Source organism: Halyomorpha halys, unplaced genomic scaffold (genome assembly GCF_000696795.3).
Source record: "Halyomorpha halys isolate HHAL.00 unplaced genomic scaffold, Hhal_1.1 Scaffold26.1, whole genome shotgun sequence".
In the NCBI taxonomy this organism is placed as follows: domain Eukaryota; kingdom Metazoa; phylum Arthropoda; class Insecta; order Hemiptera; family Pentatomidae; genus Halyomorpha; species Halyomorpha halys.
In genome coordinates, this window is record NW_027115055.1 from 1104666 (window position 1) to 1123274 (window position 18609).

An 18609-nucleotide genomic window follows, 5' to 3' on the forward strand; every position below is an offset into this window, starting at 1 on the left:
AAAGATTAATTGAGAAATGATCATAATATTAAAAGAATGATCCATACATATTAAACTAAGGATTCTCTACTATACTTTTCTCTCATTACGTTGCAACTACTCTTGTAGTTCCTTATTCGCACCTTGAAAGGTCATGTGCGTTTTTCATAAATGCTTAATAAAAAAAAATTCACAACTTTTTTTCGATCATTTAACTATTTTTACCTACCTGGCTGGTAAAACATTTATTTATTTTAAGTTTATTTTAAATTATTAATTTTATAGAAATAAAAACTTTTTTCTTTATTAACTAGACCATATGTAGCTGCGCCATTTGATGCGTTGACATTGAAATCGGTGAGCTAAATTTTCAAATTTTGGTTTATTTAATTAAGTCATGGTGCTATCACGGGGTAAAAGTACTATCTAATACAGTTTAATAACATATGATTTGTTTTTGGAGAAATTATTTTATCTTGAGATGATCCAGTTCCAAAATTGTTAAGTAAAAAAAAATTTATAATTTATTTGGAATGCAACAACTCATATTTCTTATACTACTTTCTTCTTTTGATAGATAATAACTTTTTTGTTCTATAAATAATTAAAATCAAGATACTGAAGAGTTCACTTATGGTATATGTTATATTATATTTATTTATAATTAATTGTACATTTATTTGATCTTAATTTTTTTTTTCTTTGAATTTATTCACAGTTCGTGGACAAAACACTTTTCAACGAAATAATTTTCTCTTTGAAATAATAACAAAAATTATCCTAATAGTGTCAATCTTCTTTATTAAAACATATTGCATGTCAAATGTTTCGGCCGATTAGGTCATCACCAAGGACAATCTTAATTTAAGTATCAAAGCCACCAAGTGTTGTTATAAGTTATTGATAGTAAAATAAAAAAATTGTGTAATAGGAATTATTAATAAATGCTATAGTGACAAATAGGTTTATTTTAATTTTGTTTTAATCGATTTGTGTTAATCGATATGGGTACAATAGTCTACAAAAATTTTAATAAATCAAAGTGAGACAGTGATACTAAAATTAAGATTGTCCTTGATGATAGCCGGATTGCCCGAAACGTTGGACATGTAATATGTTTTAATAAAGAAGATTAAGACTATTTGTATAATTTTTGTTATTATTCATAAAGATGCTAGTCTCAAACGAGATAATGAATATATGTATATGTAATAATTTATATTCAATTATAACCCAAGAATTTGGGTTTCAGTGGTCTATAAGGATCTAGTGGAGAACGACTAGTTAGCATTGGGTTTTCTTTTTTTCTGTGCCATAGTTGAGTATGGTAAATTAAAAAATTAAAATCTGTACTGCTACAACCTATGAAAGGTCAAGGGTTCAGTACTTTGTAAGGAAGTACTGTTACTTGACCAACGGTTGTGCAAGGAGGTGATTTGGTCAGAATCACGCTCGACTGCCAGATTATTACCTAATTTATGAGGCTGGGTGGACCCCAGGAGGGCTCCAGAAACCACAGGGTCGACTCACAGTGTAACAAAAAACAATTTTTTGCCAAGCCGTAATATAACTAAGGTCCTTGGAGTTCTTGGAGCATCGTGCCTTACCACGGTGCCACTGCGCTTCTCTGCAATTTTGCAATTTTTTTACAATAAAATCATTACCCATTAATTAAATCTGTGTTACCGTATATACCTTTAAAAATACTTTCATAAAAACTATGCCAAGTGTTCGGGTTTCGGGGTTGTTGTTGTTTGACGTAAAGTGATAAAGGGGGTGATAATTAAGCCAATAAAGCTATGTTCGAGTTTAATCATTTTATTTCATCAAAACATACGGTACCTATTAATAAATAATAAATTCTAAAAAAAAGAAAATTTATTTAAATTAGAGCATTTTTTTATTCAACAAAAATGTATTCCGGGTAGAAATATAAACAACAGTTTAGAAAAATGTTTGTAAAATTTTACATTGGTCGTACCAAATTGAATCAACTTTGTTTGGTCATCTCAGTGTTCCCTGTTTTCTCTCTCCTTGATAAGTATCATATTTTCTTGTTATAAAATATTTTTTTTTTAATGAAATACTATATAAATCACATTGTTTAATCATCGGAACAATGTGTTTTCATTGCTTCAACCACATCAGTTTTAATGTAAAATCGATTAATACGTGAATAACCATGTCTCAATTTGCACATCCATGTGAACTTCTGTAACCATTTAATTTTTTCATAGTACAAAGAGGAACAATATTGCGGAAAATATGCGAATGACACATTTTCACAACGCATACAAAGCTAGTAATACATACTGGAATACACGCTATCCATCCATTCATGTCTTGGACTAGAAATCTTACTCATTGGCTAAGCAATCGTAGTCTTTCAAGAATTTCTTATATCTTCAAAATCACAGATGTAGGGATAAAGGAGTAATTAGGGGCATTAACTCATATTTTATATTATTCTTTTCTTCTTACCTCCTTTATTAAATAGATAAATAACAACATTAATAAATATCTAAATATATAGATACGTAATTGGTGCCCTTCCTTTGCCACTTGGCATTATAGAGGGTTGGGGTTGCGCTGAAGGCGGGGGTTAAAATATTTGCCCAGGAGCCAGTGGCCGGGGTGTACATATTTTATATAAGCACTGTCTGTTATCAATAATAAGACATGGTGTATTTTTAATCAGTGAGAAAAAGGCATACACCAGAATTTCGTAAAAGCCTTACTTCATGAAAACTAAATCCTTTATATTCATATTTGAGTTTGAACTTGATTTAATGAACAATTATAAAATAAAATAAAATAACTCATTTGACCGGTAAAGTTTTATATTCTTCTGTATTTCTACAACAATTATTTTAATGAGATACTGGTAGTTCCAATTTCATACAAATGCATTATTTCCTACATATGTATATATATGTATAAAACAAAACACATCGATGGAACACAAATTTACAACAGTTTATTATCTTTCAGACAAAATAAAAATAGATATTCTTGTATTCTTATATCTGTATCTCACAAAAATTGTTTGGCATTGATATTTTCTTCCTTTCTGTCTAATGACCTTCAAGCAATAGTTAATATGCTCCTTACTATGTAACCAACAATACCCTCTCCATAATGATCTTTATGTTCCAATTGTATCAGACCTAATTATATCTAAATTCACCACATTACATGAGAAACTCACTTATTAGTACAATCCCCCTCCGTATAATGTTCCCCGAATGTTGAAACAAAAGGCAGTGGCCCAGAGACCTATTGTAAATAATTATGTTGGAAGTCTGGTAATGGTCAGATTCTTCACTCAAGTTCTGAGCGTCTGCGACTCAACGTCTCTGCGTCTGAGCGCCCTGACTCATTCTCCACCGGCTTTTAATTCCTATGACGTGATTGAGAGAGAAGCGCCGGAATCTTCCGGAGTCCTGTCTTTACTCCACGAGTGGGAGAGAAGAGCTGGGTTCAGATTTCTTGAGACTAGATGTAAACATTGTAAATAGTAATAATTTTGTTTAAGATGCTATTTTATTTTATTTTATTTTTTCTCTTCAATTTCTAATTTGTTTGTCATTTAATTTATATATTTGTAAATATAGTGCGAATGAGCTCATTGTTCCCTATTACCATTGTTTCTAAAATGTAAGACAGAATGTAATATTACACAATAATAAAAAAAACTGAAATAAAATTGTCATTTTATAACTATAATTTATATTAAATTTGTTTCAGTACCTGGATTTCGATAACCTTCCAGAAACGAACTTCTCATGCGACAAAAAAGTCATAGGTGGTTATTATGCAGACGTGGAAACAGGATGTCAGATGTTCCATGTCTGTACTATTGGCCAAAAAGGTAGTTTTCTTTTCAGTTATGAATAATTAACTTTTAAGTTAATTAAGTTAACTTTTCACTTTGAGAAGTACTTAATTGTTAGTAATTGAGAACATAATTTCAACTGTACTTTAATATGTTAAAATGTACCATGAGAATAAAAAAAAAATGGTATCCGTCATTAAAAAAATAACAGAATCACATTATTTTTTCTAAGCTATATATAAATTGATAGAAACGTAATTCACTCACTTTAACCGGACCCCAACTTTCGGACTCAGCAGATCTCAAACATTATAAGTGAATAATAAATTTGAGACCTGTTCAATAAAATGTTAAAGATCAATAAAATAACACCCACTTTATTTTAAGAATAGAATTGAGTATGAACAGAAGAAACTGTGAACGGATTATAGTCATTCGTTCACCTCATCAGTGTTTCTAATTTTCGTGGGTTCAGGTTTTTTCATCGTTCCAGTTTTAGACAAAACCAACAGATTGTGGTTTTTAAGACCCGCCGAAACTCAGTCGTGTGTTACTTTGCAAGGTGATGCAAGTAAATTGCAGATATCTGTGAACATGATGCGTATTTTTATTATTCCACTTCCCCCCTCCCCACCGTATCAGGTTAATGCCAAGGATCTAAATAATCAACCATGGTTGTCACACACAAAAAAATTTCAGGGATACTGAAATAAGTCACCAGTTTCGAATCGGTGTGGATAACTGGATGTGAAAATTAATCGAAAAAAAATACATCAATATTCATTCACTGTGAAATTTTAATCATTTTTTTTTAATTTCATTAATTAAATTTATTTATGTATGGCTGACATCCTAAATTTAAGAGGAACAGTCAACAAATAATTCGTGATTTTTTTAGAGAAATTTTATTACGACTTTTAGATTTTTTTAATAGTTAATATAAAAAATATTTACAATTAGCCTATAAAAAAGTTTAATATATTGATATACATTTAGTATTCTGCTCAACAAGCCTTGTTCAATTTAAAAAATTAAAATTGTATAGAAAATTGTTTATTGGGATTCTACAAACAAAGTTTTGTTCAATTTAAAAAATTAAAATTGTATAGAAAATTGTTTATTGGGATTCTACAAACAAAGTTTTGTTCAATTTAAAAAATTAAAATTGTATAGAAAATTGTTTATTCGGATTCTACAAACAAAGCTTTGTTACGCATAATATTTGTACAAGATATTATCTTACCTGCAATAGCGGGAAACAACAGATAATAATAAAAGCTTAGCGAACATGAAGGTCTGATGCCGATATCACCAATCGTTCTCAACATACATATATCCAGTAACGCCCTTAACAACCCAAATCTATCAAATCAGATTTAATTCAATCTTCCCATCAACGTTTCGTTCCACTCGTCGGTTCAGAGTTTATTAAAATTTTAGGCAATCCGTTCGTTACAACCTTACACGCCCATCTTATCCGCCGCAATGCTAAGACCTGAATTATATTTACCGAGTACAGTTCCCTCAATTTAGCGCTGTGTAATCTTCTAAATTCTCCTGTCAACTGATCCTTTTTCGGTCCGAATGTTTTACATAGTTAAAAAAATATTCGTAAAATATAATAACACAAATTAACCTATCTGTTTTTTAGTTTATAAAACTTCGTAAAGAAATCAAAATTCATATTAATAAAAATATTTCAATTTTCGATTGATACTTTTTTTTCTCAAGGAGCGTCAAATAATTAATATAATTAGTTACATTCAACAATTCATTAAATACAAAACATTCATTAATTCAAATAGTTAAGAACAATTGTATTCTTAGTTATTTTGATTGTCTCAATATGATTACTAAACACTATCTCTGCTCAACTTTCAGGTGAAGTCACTGATATCAAATTCCTATGCCTCAATGGTACAGTTTTTGACCAGGAGACTAGAGTGTGCGAAAGGATTGATGAAGTTGACTGTTCCAAATCAGAAGACTTCTTCGGCCTAAACTTGGAACTTTACGGCAACAATGCCAACCTTGGGTAAGTTTCAATTCATAAAATAAATTTAAATATAGAATGGTTTATATGACATGATAAATGTGTAATACTTTTAACATTATTAGCACAAACTAATAACGGAATAGCTCCAGATTTCGAGTTGAATCTACGTCTAAATTTAATCCAGTACCATTAAAAAATAATATAAATATTAATATTTATTTATTAATTAATAAATATACCTATTTATTTCAGAATTCAACCCGAAAACGAATTCGATTGCGAAGATTGCAGTACCGATGAAGATTACGAAGAGAGCGAAGAAGCAACCACATTCGCCACCTCTACAACAACCACTACAACGACAACTACAACCCCTAAGCCTACTACAACGCCTACTACCACTACCACTACTCCCAGGCCAACGAAATATCAAACTTCCAGCCAGGATTCGATAGCAGCTCTCTTAGCTCTCCATAATGCGTTCAATCAAGGTTTGCAAAATTCCAAGGTCAAACCCGCTCCTCCAAGAGTGATTAACAACGCTTTTTCACCCACAAAATCGACTCCGAAACCATACACGGCGTATACTACTCAACGCACAAGTTCCAATTTCAAACCTCATAATTATAATTCCGATTCACAAAGTTTCGGATCATTAAATTTACAACAGCAGGAAAGACCATATTTCTTCACCCCCACAACAGAAAGATCAAACTACCATCATTTTCATAATGGTGATACAAGCTTCGGCCACAGCTATGATTCAACAAGGCCTTACAACTTTCAGTACTTCCATGCAAGAAAGCTTCCCGATGTCCAAGGTACCATTTCGGTTGTCACATCTACAAGCACTTCTACTAGTGTAAAAACATCCAAAGGAAATACGACTATTGAATATCCGACGGGATACGAAGATTACCAGGATGATATTCACGAAGTTCACGATTCGTTTTTTGCCGATGTTCCGAAAATTAGACAAAAAAGGACTTCTGAGAATGACACTCAGTTGCAAAAACCTGACAGGCAGTTCGACAAATATTATACCGTAGAAAAGAAATTAGACGGGAGAGAAGAATTCCTACAAAATTTATTAGGATCAATCGACATAGAAGATAGGATTAAAGAAAAAATGTCAAATTTATTTAAGAAAGAAGAAAGCGAAATGGAAAAACTAGAAAATTCTGGAGGAGTATTAGCTAATATCGGAAACAGACTTGTGGAAAAGGTTAAAGATGAACGGGACATCAGTAAAACAGGAGGGATTCAAGAGGGTGTTAGAAAATTGAACGAATGGAAAAGACAGTTTGAGGATATGCGAAAAGATATAAATTTAAATTATACATTCGAAACAAATGTTAAAGACGTCGAATCCAAAATTAGAAAAAAACGGCAAACATCTGGTACTGGTGAAATCAGACGGGTAACGACTCCTCCCCCACCATCGAGGAGGGCTCAACCGCGAAGAACGCAACAGTCGACAAGTCCAGAACCCCAGAGGTTTAATCGAAGAAAAGTAATTAGACAGAAGATTGACACAGAAAAATTCAATTTGGGGGAAAGAAGAAGAACTAACGATGGGCTTCACGAGTCGAAGCCTGTGTCAGAAGCCATAGATGACGACTTGACGACGATAGAATACAGAAAAACAACGAGAAAGGCGAGGGAACAACCCAGAGCGACGACTAGTTCGAGAAGGGCTTTTAAGTTTAATTACGAAACTACGACTGCTTTCACTGAAACAGAGAGGAAGCCGCCAGTAAGAACCTTGGCTCAACCAAAGCCTACAAAGACGTCATGGGTTCAGGTTCGAGAAGACGATTACCTTCTTCCTAGTTCCAGTCCACCTCCACCGCCAGCGAGGAGATCCAGAAAACGTCCTCGCACTGACTCCACAACAACTACCACTCCATCCACGCTAACTACCTCTTCATCCCTCTCCCCTGACCCGAATTTCGATTGTGAAGGGAAGGTTAAGGGTGGTTTTTATGCAGACATGCACAATGATTGTAGAGGGTTTTTCATATGCTCACAAGGAGAAATTAATGGACCGTAAGTACTCTTATAATCTTGTTTCAAAAGTATTTTCTTTTTAATTCAGTAATAAATCGAAAATATTTCAACATTCTTAATATGAAAGCTACATATTTGTGTAGGGTATCCAGTTATTTATTTTTGTCATCTAATTAACACATTAAAATTATCATAATACTAGGAAAAGAAAAGTTATAAGTTTAGGGAAAAATAATCTGAGAAACAAAAGCTAAATTAAATTTCGAAATAATTTGTGATAAGGCTATAGTTACTAAGTGAATAAAATAAATAAATTACTGATTATAATCGTTTAAACTTTCTACATTTTAATTGAGCATTAAGTTATATCCTGATTTTAAGAGCAATGGTATAATAAAAACTACTTAGAAATATTTTCATTTTTAAATAAAATTAGCCAATGCACGATACATCTTCCTATATTGGGCTCTTCAAAAAAAATATATATTTTTTTTTTATAGTATTTTCTATATTATAGTACTAATAATTTTCATTTCAATAAATGGTTTAGATTGGTAAACCTCTCCTAAAATTAATTTGCTGTGAATGTTATGAAAAATAATAGATTACAATTTTTTAAACTGAATTAGCCTGAAATAAGTTTTTGCTCCAGGCAGTAGCAGGCTGGAGAAATAGACCAACAGTAGGAACCTGAATCATGATGAAATAAACGTTATCAATGATTGTTCGTCTTTGTAAAAACTTATAGTTCGCTCTTCAAATACTAGAGACCATGTCTTTTGTAGTCTCCTAGATTTATCAGTCTTAAACACAATGCGTTTATTTGGTTTATTCAATACACAAATGCCTTTTAGTTTTAGCTGTGAGGGGAAAAAGTACATATTGCTGCTTCGTTTGAATTGTGGCACACATGAAAGAAATAAAAAGAGTTTTTTTTTTTTCGTGTGTTTGAAGTATTCCATAGATTGTACCGTGGACTGGAGTTAATTTGAATTTAACTCCAATACCTTCGAGAAAGTCTGTTGGACAACGGTAAAGAAATTCATCACAGTCTATAATACAATCTGTGGAATGCCTCCTATTCTAAATAAAATCTAATTTCTTTTTTATTTGGCGTCATCAAAAGCAGCGAAATCTATCCCATAGATATCTTTTTAACTGTGATGTCACTTTTCAAATTAGGAATGAGATAAATGCTACTTTAAAGCGGAGCAAAAGAGCACTTTAAAAAACAAAGAAATGCTCTTACTATTTATATAATAGTATAATAATTTAATATTTATATATTATTCAACGTATTTTTCAAATATGAAGGCGATGGCCGAGTTGTAGTGTCTTTTAAAGACTGTGAACGAGTGAATTATCATCATATATATTATCATAGACTCGTCCCCTGTCTTTAAAACACAACAGCCCTAATGAAGCCCAACAAAATGGGGTGAAACGTAGACAAATAAACCGTTGTTAACTACGTTTTGTTCATTTTGTCCGCACCCCTGACTACCTCCTTCATATTTCGAAAAATGTTCTGGCTACAACCTTTTTTGGATGGTAAAAATTTAAGGAAAATACTTTTCTTTTTTTTTTATCTCTCCTTATTTTCCAAATTTACGTCCACATACCTTATACCTTATGGTGTCAGTGCAGCCTAGATTCATCCCTTAAATGCTTCTCTATCCGTTGCCAACTTCTTTACTCCTCAATTACTTACTATAATTATAATTATACAATACTTCGTGATTCCTCAATTACTTACCAAAACCAATATCAGGTCCTCCCACTTATACCAGGGTCGTCTGCAGAGTTCTTTTCCCTCAGACTTTGCTTCCAAGATACTTTTTTGGGATTCTATTGATCGGCATTCTTTGCAAAACGTCTAACACGTCAATTCTTTTATATATTCCTTTTTTATAGCGGATTTTGCACTGTTTCTGCTCTTATTCAATCGAATCTAGATTTACAGAGAGCTTTCCTCTAGAATTTCATATCTATGACGGCTTTCGAATTTTTTATACTAGGCCAACTTTCAGTCGCATAGGTATAAAAACTTGTTTATACACTGTCATCTTTGTTTTCAACTCCGGTTCTCTTTTGCCGATTATAACGTTACGGAGTTGGTGGCACTGGGGGTACGCATTTGTTGCTTTCCTCATGTCCATGTACCATGGAGGTCTATAAAAAACAAAAAAATCTTGGAAGAATAATTGCAATTGAAATGTCTGTTATCATTATGTTATCCACAAGAGATTCTATACATTAGGAAAAATAAAAAGGGCAATTCTAACTAAAACTACTTTCCTGCAAATGAGGATTGAAAATCACCTGAAGCATTTTTGGGATGGTTATTTAGTTGATTATCTCTGTTACTCTTTACAAAATAAAACTTTTAAAAGCTAATAAATAATTCCTACATCTAGTAACAAGTACCTAAAGCATGATTTAAACAAAAGATATGCCAACTTTTTTGAAAAATCTTGATAAAACGCTAAAACTCAAACTTACCATTTTATCTGTAAAACTGTACCTAGCAAGCTCTAGTGGCGAGAAATTCAAATTTCCTCTTTTTAATATTATCACAGCTTTAATTAGATCACATTTGTCTTCTTCCATCCAAGCTTACTCAAAAGGGATGAGAGCAAACCCCCAATGGATCCTTTTCAATGGAGGTCAGGCCTATACAAACTTGTAAAATCCTGTATAAGTCGGTTTTGAAATTCTTGCCACTGGAACTTGTTTTTTTATAGTACTAAACCTTTGAAATGATAGGGAATTCAAACTCTTAAGTTGTTCCAAGGCCTTATTTGTTTTAAATTTAATTTCAAGTGTATAACACAGGTATATCTAACCCAATTGTATTGAAACAAGTTTTTTGTTTTTGTTTTTAATGATACAATTGTAACTGGATCAAATTTTAGATGTCCAGTTTCTGATTATCGAATAATTTAATTTCATTAGTTCACAGACATAACAGAGATATATTATCGATATTCATAACATAATTAAAAGGAATAATAGACATTCTGATTTTAATTAATCAAGTTTAAATTCACTTTTTTAATTATCAGACTTATTTATATATTTCATGATTTCAAATTATTTATGATTTTTTCAGGCTTCTGAAATCTCACTTCTGGTGTGGTGCCACCACTAAATTCAACCAAAGAAGCAGAACTTGTCAAGCAGAAGACTTAGTCGAATGTTCTGTTTCTACGAGATATTTTCATCTGAATAATGATTTTCTCCCTCCTGGTAAGACTTTTTAGTAATATTGACATTAGTAACCAAACCATGAATGAAATAAATTTTAGTAAAAACGTTTTAATGAGCAGTAATTATAAAAAATTATGATGATAATGTTTACAAATCAATTATTATTTTAAAAATAATGATTCAGCATCAGAAAATTTGCGTCTAGTTGTTATTTAATTACCTATGGAAAATAGGTAATGAGCTTTGATTCTTTAGTAAATAAAAAAAAAGAATTATTTTACTTAACAAAAAAAATCAAATAGTTCTTCATAATTTTTTTTCCCCTCTTTTTTTAAAACCTGGCATATTTTAAATATTGGAACACATTATAACATTATCAAACTTACTTTTAAGTAAGTTGAACATATAATTTTAAAAACAGTGGAAAAAGCTCATTATGGTAGACACCGTTATCATATTTATTTCTAGGGATCAATGTTTATTTAATAAATATTTAAACTTGATATCATTTTTCTATATTCCCTCTACTGGACATGTACTAATAGTACAAGTGTGCTAGTTTTCAAATGTCTTCTAAAACAAATATCAGTTCTCAGTTCAGCCAGGAAAAAAATTTTACATTACTTTTTGTTGATTTTTATCTTATTTAAGAACTAAACAACTTCAAAAAATAATAATCTGCTTCCTAATGTATCTAGGACATACATTGGTTTTTTCGGAATTTCTTATTCATCTGTCTTTCCACCCTTTCTTTCCTCTTATATGCATTTTCGTTTAAACATTTATATTTTTTTATTCAAAATCTATCTTGAATTGAACAACTTTGTTCCTTTGAAAAAAGTTTCTAAATAAAATTATTTTTTATGAGTAAAAGTATTGTTTCTAAATTACATTTGTTTATATTTCGATTCATAATCATGAAGCTATTCAACATATTACTATTAGCCTAGTCAGCTTTTAATAAAAAAATTGTTGGCTGAAATGTCATTAATCTGGTTCAGATTTTATTCAGCAAATTAAGGTCATAAAAAATTATAGGCTTATATACCATCCTATCTGCAAATGGACCTTCTCTTTTTAAAGAAATATGTCATGCATAGGATCCCTATTTCACTGTAGTTCAGTCATCTAGTGAACATAGAAAGTTTCCCCTCTCTCTATTCTTAAATTTATAACTAACTTATTACATTAACAAACAGTTAATGAAAAAACTTTACATTTCTCAGGAAACAATTGTGTTAAAGACGATATTTATCATTTAAGTATTGCATATCATGGGAGTCTTTTTCGATGTAGAACAGGCTTTTGATCGAGTCTGGCACCCGGGACTGCTTTACAAAACCTTTAAATTCCTCTCGTATTCAATCCTTACAATCTAAAATCCTTCATAAAATTCTCAATACTCCTTACTTTGTCACAAATAAAATCATACATAAAGACCTTAATGTTCCCTACGTAACCGATCTAGCCCGAACCAGATATCACTCCTTCTATCTAAACCACTAACCACTCAAACCCGCTAGTGTCAAACCTTGCATCCTCTTCCATTCCTGACAATCCTCCGAGGCGCCTGAAAAAAAGATGGCCACGAGACCAGTTAATGTAAAATGTCATTAGAGTGCTACCAGTGGGTAGTTGCTCTACACGCCTGTATCACTCCATTTTAACTAAGATCATATTTACTAAATGTATTATGTAATATACAGTTGTAAATTTCAATAAAGATACAAAAAAAAAAAGTATTGCATATATGCTTTCATTTGAGACCAAATGAATTAAATAAATACTAACACATACATTTTTATTCTAGCATCAGAAGATGACCTGAAAGGAGGCTTTGAGCCAATGAAAGTCAGCTAATAGAAGCAAGAAGAATTAATCAACAGAATAGAACTCTATTTGAAGGAAAGTGACTATTTTCAAAATTTGTGACTTTTAAAAAGTGAATCTATTAAATAAAAGTGAATTTAGTTTATAAATCTTGGATAATAAATATTTTCAAAACTTTTTTCTATGATGTATATATAATATATATATATAGTCATATATGTTACATTATTGTAATAATTGTATTAATTGCCATACATATTTAGAGTAATTGCAAATATATCTTGTAATATAATAATAAATTACAATTTGTTTCTAATTTAATAAATTTATTTATCTCCTTTTCTGAACAAAACAATTAATAGAAGAAAAAAAACTAAGTGCCGACCAGAAAAAAAATTGTAAATAATGAGAAGTAAATAATACACCTCCTAGTAGTACCAGGTGACAGATTTATTTTCATTCAAGTACTTTATTTAGTTAGTAAGTTTCTCTGTGCCTGTCCTGAATGCAGACAAGAATGAAAAAATCACAGTTCCTATGATTGTCAAATATACCCTCCTAATTCCTCTCCCTCTCCCCCCCCTGCTACATAAAAATAAATTTAAAGGGGATGATAAACTAGAACAAAGGTAAGGCATTGAGGATAAATTTTGAGAAAAAAAATTATTTTACACTGTTTTCAATTGTATCTTTGGCATGTTACTGATACCACCTGTTATAATTAGGGACTTATTCTTAATAAATGGCATTATTATTATAGCCATTAATTTTTTAACATATCAATATCTTCAGATAAAACCCATAAATATTGAATGGAATAGATATAACAATTGATATAAGTAATTATGTTATGTTACTTGGTACTCCAACAAATAGCAGCAGAGGTAAAAAAGTGGTAAATCATTAAAAATAATTAATTTTTCTATTTGGAGATAGAATATTCTCCAATATATATTCTTCCAATTATATAATTCCAATTATATTCTCTTCGTTTATAATTATGTCAAGAATCCACTTAAAGTTTTTTAATATTATAAAATAAAATCTCATTTTTTCCAATGGCTTTTATTAGTTTTTGTATCTACAAATCATTTCTATGATAACTGAGATAATGACACAAAGGAAAAAAGGACATCTTCACAAGAACTACAATTACATAAATAGGTCAAAACAATTTTACACTAAATAAGTTGTGGTTAAAAACTTATAAACATTTCATCAATAATCTTATGTTTTATTATAATTCTAAACGAGTTGGAACAAAAAACTTAAACATCCTATCCACAATTTTTAGAAATGCATTATTATTGGCTCTACTAAAAACTTTTCTTATTTGATTAAGCCATAATGGAAATATTAGTTAGTTCTTCATTCTTTCATTCATAGAGTTTTATTATATATAAGTTTAATTATCTAGAAATAATGTACAGTGGCATAAAATTCTTATCAATTTAGCCTGATCAGTTCAAAATTTACTGTTTTTGAGGATCGTATACAAATATTTTATGCCACAACAAAGTGAGTTATAAATTAAGTTAAATGGATTGTTCATAAAGATTAAGTAATTTTGGTACAACTTATTTTTTAAAATGAAAAAAAAATTGAAGGATTTTTTTTACTTTTTAGTGCTTGGTGATACCAAAAAATTTTTTATTTTTCCTTGTTTCACAAATGGCCAACACATGGACATATCAAACTCAAATTGACCACTATATTGAAACAAAATGGTAAATGTTAAAACTGAATTCCAAGGATTACCCTGTAAAGACATGTAACTGGTACAGAACTTGAAACTATTTAAGAAAGCACTCACCGAGAAAAGCAGAGAATGAAGTTGACATGTAGTATCACATAGAACTGAAGAGTTTTTTTGGATTAGTATCTTGAAATTTATAACCTCAAATTTTGAGCAAACGTTAACAACTTTTTTTCTAGGTCAATTAAAAAGGAAAAAATTACTTATTGGTCAATTACCAAAAATAATAAACCAAAATGTATAAATCAAATTTTAGTACAAAAATAGATAATGCAATTCTGTTATAGGATATCTAAGGATTGCTGTTGATTTTATAATTATCATTCAACTTTTGAAGCTAGGAAAACATTCACAAAACTAAAAAACTTGGTGAATAATTTATAATTTTTCATTTGGAAGTCTTACTTTTCACCTCTTTAAACATTTTAATCAAGCACCTACATAAAAATAATTTACTTCGTAATGAAGTACTATTTCCTGAATAACAGTTGTACAAGCAGATAATTTGGTCAAGATCACGCTCAACAGCCTAGTTTTTTCCCAGTTAAGGATTTCCTCTTTATAGAGGCTGTATAGGTCCCAGGAGGGCTCCACAGGGTTGGCTCAGGGATACATTAATAGAATATATAATTATCTGCTATAGCCATATTCGAACCTCAATCCGGAAGTTAGTAGCACAGCATCTTACTGAACTACTCAATTGTCAAGAATTTACTTATACCAAGTGAAAAAAAGTATTTTCATTTTTTCAAAAATATTTATTGATTGCAATAATTTATTACACTTAATTGGAAAAATATATTTTGAAAACTGTTCACTCATGACTTTAATTACTAATATTCTTAAAAATTCTACTATTTAACTAGAAAACTTTATAAGAACTCTTACAATCACAATTTTTTTCTATAGAGTAAAGGACAAGAAAATGTTCATAACTCAGGAACAATCCTTGAGGTCATATCAAGAAGAATAATGTAACAAATGCTTAGCTTAATAACACATAAAGTACAAAAATGCATTTAAGAAATTCAAACTAAAATTAGTGACTATCAAATCTTTGAAACTTAAAAGCAAAGGTCAATTTAGCATAAATCTGCTAATTTTTTGGTTATCAAAAAAATTATTTTCATTTCATGTTATAAATATCTATTAACATGGGAATATATTTAACATGTTGCAGTAATAGTTCCATAGATTAGGGATTTAAATTAAATCTTGATTCAAGTGGAGATTCCATCAACATAAATAGTTTTTTATTAATATTTATTTACTAGATGGTAAAAAGTAAGTTCAAATTTATACAATCAGCATTGACCAAGATGTTAAAATCAGTTACATTTAAAAGTTAATTAAATAACAAAATTATATTAATTACACTGCTCACTTATGTTTTCATTAAATATTAAAACTAATCGATTATCATTATAAAAATAAAAAAAATGTACAACTTAAAAAATTATCACTTCGTTATAAAAGTTGTAAGGTGAAATGTATGTAGAATTCATGGTACTCCAGTTGGTATCACAAACGAAATAGAATCTCCAAATTCTCCAAAAGCTACTCGATAACTTTGAAATATGTAAATCCAAGTTCCGATAACAATACTCCATATAAGTGCTCCAATCCCAGAAAATATAACATCTGAATACAATAAAATAGAAAATTAATCATATATCATTAAAACATATTAAGATTTTTATCAACTTAATTTTTCATTACAAAAGTTAGCTTCAACTAAATTACAACAATTAAGCTCCATTTCTACAACATTAAGTAAATGAACCTTTTTTATCAAGCTATAATATTTTTAAGTCAAATGTGACTCTCCCTATCTCAATACAACTTTTTCCAATTCAACTGAAAACTTGTCTATCTCAATTGAAACCTTTTCCAAATGAACTGAAACTTTTTTTATTTCAAGTGTTACCTTTCCAATTCAATTTTAAATATTTCCATTTCAAATACAACTTTTTCCACTTCAATTGTAACAAAACCGACTTGAATTATTTTATTATATAAAAATAATTATGTTAATTTCTTAAATAATAACTTATCAAATAATTTTGGTAAAGACAGGCTCAGAGGGAAGAGTAAGCAGCCCACCTGTGTGTGGCCATCAGGATCGTCTGAGATAGGAATTAGGGGTCAATGAATAACTTATTGAAATAAATATCATTTGTTGTTGAAAATAATGATTTAAAAAAAAAAAAGATATCACACAATATTATATCACTGTGTCCTCGAGTAATGAGTATGTAATAATGTGCTTTAAGTGATATCATCAAAAAGCATCCTACAGACCTGACGACATTTTCTACTGAATAAGTGAAGAACATAAAAACAAGAAATAGAAATAAGAACAGTCCAGAGCTTACATTTCAGTTCATGAACACCACAATTAGATATAAAAAATTAACACAAAATCCCAAGAAAATTTGATGTTTTTAAAATATATTATAATAGAGCCAATGTGACTTAATTTGAAAACAAAAAATATTTTACATATAAGAAAATTCTTTATAATACAGAAAGCATCAAAATTATACATCACTTACATCTTTTAATTGCACGCTGTTCTTCATAAGCTGGTTTCCGAAAAGCTTCATTAAAGAACCAAACTGCATTAACAAACCAAACTATAGGAAGCCCAAAGAATCCAGCTAAAAAAAAATTTATAATGGAACTTAATTAAATTTGAATAATTGTTTTAACTTAGTATAAAACTAAGGACAACATAAAATTAATATTAGATAAAAAATTTTAACTTGATTCAAAATTTTAGAACCCATTCAACATTTTTCAAAATAATAATACTCCAAACATTAAATATACAGTAAAAAAACAAAAACAATTTACTCAAATAAGAAATTATACTTATAATTATCTTTGAGCCTGTAGAGAGAAGGGGAAAAAACTTGATAACTTTCTTTAATCTAACTCTATTTCATAAATGAGATTTGTTTTTAAACACAGGTGAATAAAATTTGGTACTTCAAAAATGTGGTATATGGTTATAACAATCAGTTAGTTCAATTGAAATATGAATAGTCCCTTGTTCATCTGTTCTAATCCGTTTACATTTTACTCATTATAATATCGAAGTTAGGGTCAAGAAATAACTAAACTACCAGTCTTCATTTATTGTTCTACAAACTTGGCGAACAATTAAAACATTTCAATGACTTTGAGCAAGAATTCAATTGATTATAATTGTAAAAGATGATACAATGTATTAACGTACACAACCAGTGAGAGGTTGCCTGGATACTTACTCTTCATTACACAATTCCTTAGACTCTGACTTTATGATAAGATATGCTCACACTTCAGAAGGCAAGGCCAAAAGTGATTTAGTTCTACAAGCCATATGGATGAGTAATGTACAATCAGTCCTTAAGGATGATATTAAAACCAGAAACCAACTCAGGACTCTAGTAAGTAAAATTTACAATGAATCAATTTCCATTAGAAATGTGAGGAGACTGACAAAAGCAAAACTAATTTGAAGAACCAGACATGAAGAAACCAATCTGAATTCGCTCAGATTGGTACTAGTACTGGTCAAAAAGGGTTGGAACAAGTCCTGCAAATGGGGATCTTAAGACTGAGGCCGTATGCACACATAGGTACTGAAAATGAACTGATCACTGACACGAATTACCAACTAGTTTACTTTAAGTCACTCCCTGTGTAATAGAATGGGATATCCACACAGCACCACTGGTTGTGGATTCTTCTGATATTGTGTGCAATAGCAAATAAACTTGTTTTTTTTCTAGTTCTATAGACCATAGTGCCGAAACGACTAGGTGGTTTTAATATTTGGGCTGTCCATAGATCAGGTAGTTGAGGCGCAGGTCTTTGCCACCAGGGACCTTTGGCGGCACTGGTTCAAATCCCGCCAAGGGTGTTCCAATGGGGGCGATCCCATTTAATGAAAGCTTGACTCCCAAACATAGAACAGGTTGGTGATCTCTATATACACTCCTCCCC

General features: G+C 30.4%; 2 protein-coding genes across 2 annotated transcripts; one reads left to right on the forward strand and one right to left on the reverse strand.

The window, feature by feature from the left end:
- Positions 1 to 3726: 3726 nt before the first annotated feature.
- On the forward strand, positions 3727 to 13130 carry LOC106683203 (uncharacterized; the record flags this gene model as incomplete). Its single annotated transcript, XM_067052140.1, is given in 5 exon segments — positions 3727 to 3850; positions 5696 to 5849; positions 6063 to 7859; positions 10933 to 11069; positions 12841 to 13130. Coding segments are annotated over 5 exon segments (2169 nt in total). The 3' UTR covers positions 12891 to 13130.
- Positions 13131 to 15353: 2223 nt separating this feature from the next.
- pen-2 (presenilin enhancer) lies at positions 15354 to 17276 on the reverse strand (the record flags this gene model as incomplete). Its single annotated transcript, XM_067052145.1, is given in 2 exon segments — positions 15354 to 16257; positions 17172 to 17276. Coding segments are annotated over 2 exon segments (245 nt in total), but the record flags the coding sequence as incomplete, so codon positions are not given.
- Between the last annotated feature and the right edge of the window lie 1333 nt (positions 17277 to 18609).